At 38.4% G+C, this 2,944-nt stretch overlaps 1 protein-coding gene across 1 annotated transcript; it reads left to right on the top strand.

Moving 5' to 3' along the window:
• The first annotated feature begins 228 nt into the window (after positions 1-228).
• Positions 229-2,717, top strand: LOC117476021 (coiled-coil domain-containing protein 42-like). The gene is made up of 6 exons (XM_034122376.1): positions 229-234; positions 965-1,054; positions 1,178-1,366; positions 1,678-1,899; positions 2,000-2,158; positions 2,235-2,717. The coding sequence occupies exons 1-6, from the start codon at positions 229-231 to the stop codon at positions 2,388-2,390; spliced, it is 822 nt and encodes a 273-aa protein (XP_033978267.1). The 3' UTR covers positions 2,391-2,717.
• The last annotated feature ends 227 nt before the right edge of the window (positions 2,718-2,944 follow it).

The raw sequence follows: 2,944 nt of genomic DNA, 5'->3' as shown, positions 1-2,944 counted from the left end.
TAAAGTAACTAAAAGTGCATAATAAATGTAGTGGAGTATAAGTACAAAGTAGCATAAAATGGAAATACTCAAGTAAAGTACAAGAAACTCAAAATGTTACTTTAATACAGTACTTGAGTAAATGTACTTAGTTACTTCCCACTACTGTGTAGTACAAAATGTATTTTATGTATAAGAAAATATAAAATACAGCATGCTTGATCAGCTGTAACTTGAACACAGTTGAGGATGCATGTAAGGAAGACCTACAAGAAAAGTCTGAACTGTAAGCAAACAGTTCAAATAGTTAACTGACTAAAAGTAGGCCTAATGGATAATTGTAAAATAGCTAAATGTATAACTTTTGACACTAGTATTATAAATGTGATCTTGCCAGCGGCAGTTCTAGACCAATGTTTCTGGGAGGGCCTGCTGTGGACAGTTATCGAAGAGGCACATTATATGTGACAAAACTGAAAAAGACAAGAGTTTAACATCACTACGTTTTTAAGATTTTAAGTTTCATACTGTACACCCTGTTCAGTTCAAGTGTAAGTGTTACTTTATTTGAATCAGACCCATCAAATACCATTTACAATTCTGTTTCTACTATATACAAAAATGGATTCTTACCACCACAAAATATTTGTATCATCTGTAAATAATATAAACAAAGAGACAACAATACAACAAACCCTGAGCTCTAGGGAACCCCACTCGTAACATGCAGTATTTGTGCTTTAAAGTTGTAATTTTGTACGTGTTAGTTATTTTTCTCCAGGTATCTGCTTTACCAAAAGTGACATCCCGCTAAATCCATATATTTGTAATTCCTTCATTAATAGCTCATCGTGTCAAATGCTATTATTAACAAGTGTTGATGTTTCCCACGCAGTGTAACTTTCTGATTTAATGCTCAATGTCCTGACTTACCATCATAAATGTTCCCAAGTCATGTTTGCCTACTATGTGTGTCTCATTATAGGAACTGGAGAATTTGCAACAGCGTGAAGCTGAGTTGCAGGAGAAGATTAAGAAAGCTAACAAGATGAACCTCAGCTTACAGTTTCTCAGGGTACAGTGAAGGACCATTTCACACACAATTCCTATATGAAACTATACCTAACGTTATTTGATTTTAGTGTCATAGCTGGAACTGAAAACACTAAACTAAATCTCTTCATCTCCCTCCCTGCAGGACCAGTATACTGAATGTTCAGAGGGAGCAGAGAGGGAGAGGAAAGAGGTTCTTCATCTGGATGCAGAGCATGAGAGGCTGGTGGTGGAGTTAGCTGAAGAGCTGCAGAGCAAGCAGGAGCGAGAGCGCCAGCTAGTGAAACTCACTCCGTACGCTGTGAACTTCGAGCGGGCGGCCAAGTTGACCAAGGTACTGCAAGGGATTTTTTTTAGAAGGTAGAGAATCTAATTTAAACATGTTTATTGTACAGGAATAGTCCTTGTGTGGAATCGACTTTTGTAATTGTTTTGGTCTTTCTAAATCTTGTCTCTTGATGATGTCCTCAACAGTATTCACACACATTTAATATATGGCATTGTTGTGAGGAAAAGCCTTTCTGTCTCTTTCTTCCTCCAGGTTTATGCTTTATTTAAAAAAAGTGCAATCATGTGTTAGATTAGATAATGAATTTGAAATAATGGAGTTACATTGTGTGTGGTTTCTATGTGTGTGTGTTACAGTTTAAGGATGCAAAGAGCCTCGCAGATCATATGGAGAACCTTCTCCGCATTCGAGAGAGTCACCTTCAGAAGGACCTGAAGAAGCGTGAGAAGTATGACGAGCTGAGGAGAACCCTGCAGTCAAAGCAAGAACAGCATCCCCTCATGCGTCTGCAGAAGAACTACGAGCTGTCCCAGATGGAGGTGGAGCATGAGAAAGAGCGCTCTGAAGTTCTGGAATGGGTACGAGAGCTGACCCCGGGTCAAAGTCCGGCATCAAAGCTAACACCAAATCAAATGATGATCTTCTGTGTGAAATGAAGTTGTCCCTGTCCCCACACAGGAGAGGAAGTGGAACCACATTCAGGAAACCGCATCAAATGAAACACTTCTCCTGGGACAAATCAAGATGGCGACACTCAACCTCTACGAAATGACGTGTCAAGACGAAAAGGCAGATGAAGTGGTTGATATAAACGACACAGAGAAACAGCTGGACCAGGTGTGTACCCCAACAGAGCAGAGATGGAGGTAAAAAGCAGACAGAAAAATATCATCTTATAATTTAGTCTCCTCAGGTTAAGACGTTCATTCAAGACAGCGACGACATTGTCAAACAATATCAGACTTCTTCACAGAGACAAGATGGAAAGAAAAGAGACAAAAAGAGCTTTCCAAGTCACCGTAAAAAAAAAGGCTTCAAAGTAACCTTTACCATGAGTCTCCTTTGCTGAGATGGAACTAAATAATTAAAGTGTGTTTATCTAATGTTAAACTCTGTGAGTTTCATTAACTGTTAACTTGTAGACACTGAACTTCAATACACTTGAAAACTGAGTGCAATCAACTATTGTCCATGTATCTCATCATTGTTATTAACATGGCTTGATTCTAAATTCTGAAATGGTTCTGATAGTGGTAGCTAAACATTTGAGGGTGACTTGTTCATAAATGCTGTATATCTACTAGCAAAATCAGATAACTTATAGTAGTAGTCAATCCTCCTCCTATTGGCACAATGTAATGTAGACAATGAATCATTCAGAACAAAAAGTCCTGTACTGCCCCCTCGTGGCTATTAAAGAAAACAGCAATTGGTGTTAACTTATTTTAGCTGATTTTTGAAGGAAAGCTTTGCTGGGGATTTGCCAGGTCATTTAAATCCATGTCCTTACAAGAGATATAAAGGTGTTTGTCCAACAGGTGCATCTGTGGGCATCTGCATAGTTTGATAATGTTTGCAGCAAGACATTATATACATTTAACAAACCAACGCAGTCCTTTGTGT

Source organism: Trematomus bernacchii, unplaced genomic scaffold, assembly GCF_902827165.1.
Source record: "Trematomus bernacchii unplaced genomic scaffold, fTreBer1.1, whole genome shotgun sequence".
In the NCBI taxonomy this organism is placed as follows: Eukaryota; Metazoa; Chordata; class Actinopteri; order Perciformes; family Nototheniidae; genus Trematomus; species Trematomus bernacchii.
Note: the sequence above shows the minus strand (reverse complement) of the source record. Positions and strands in the feature narration are given on the sequence as shown.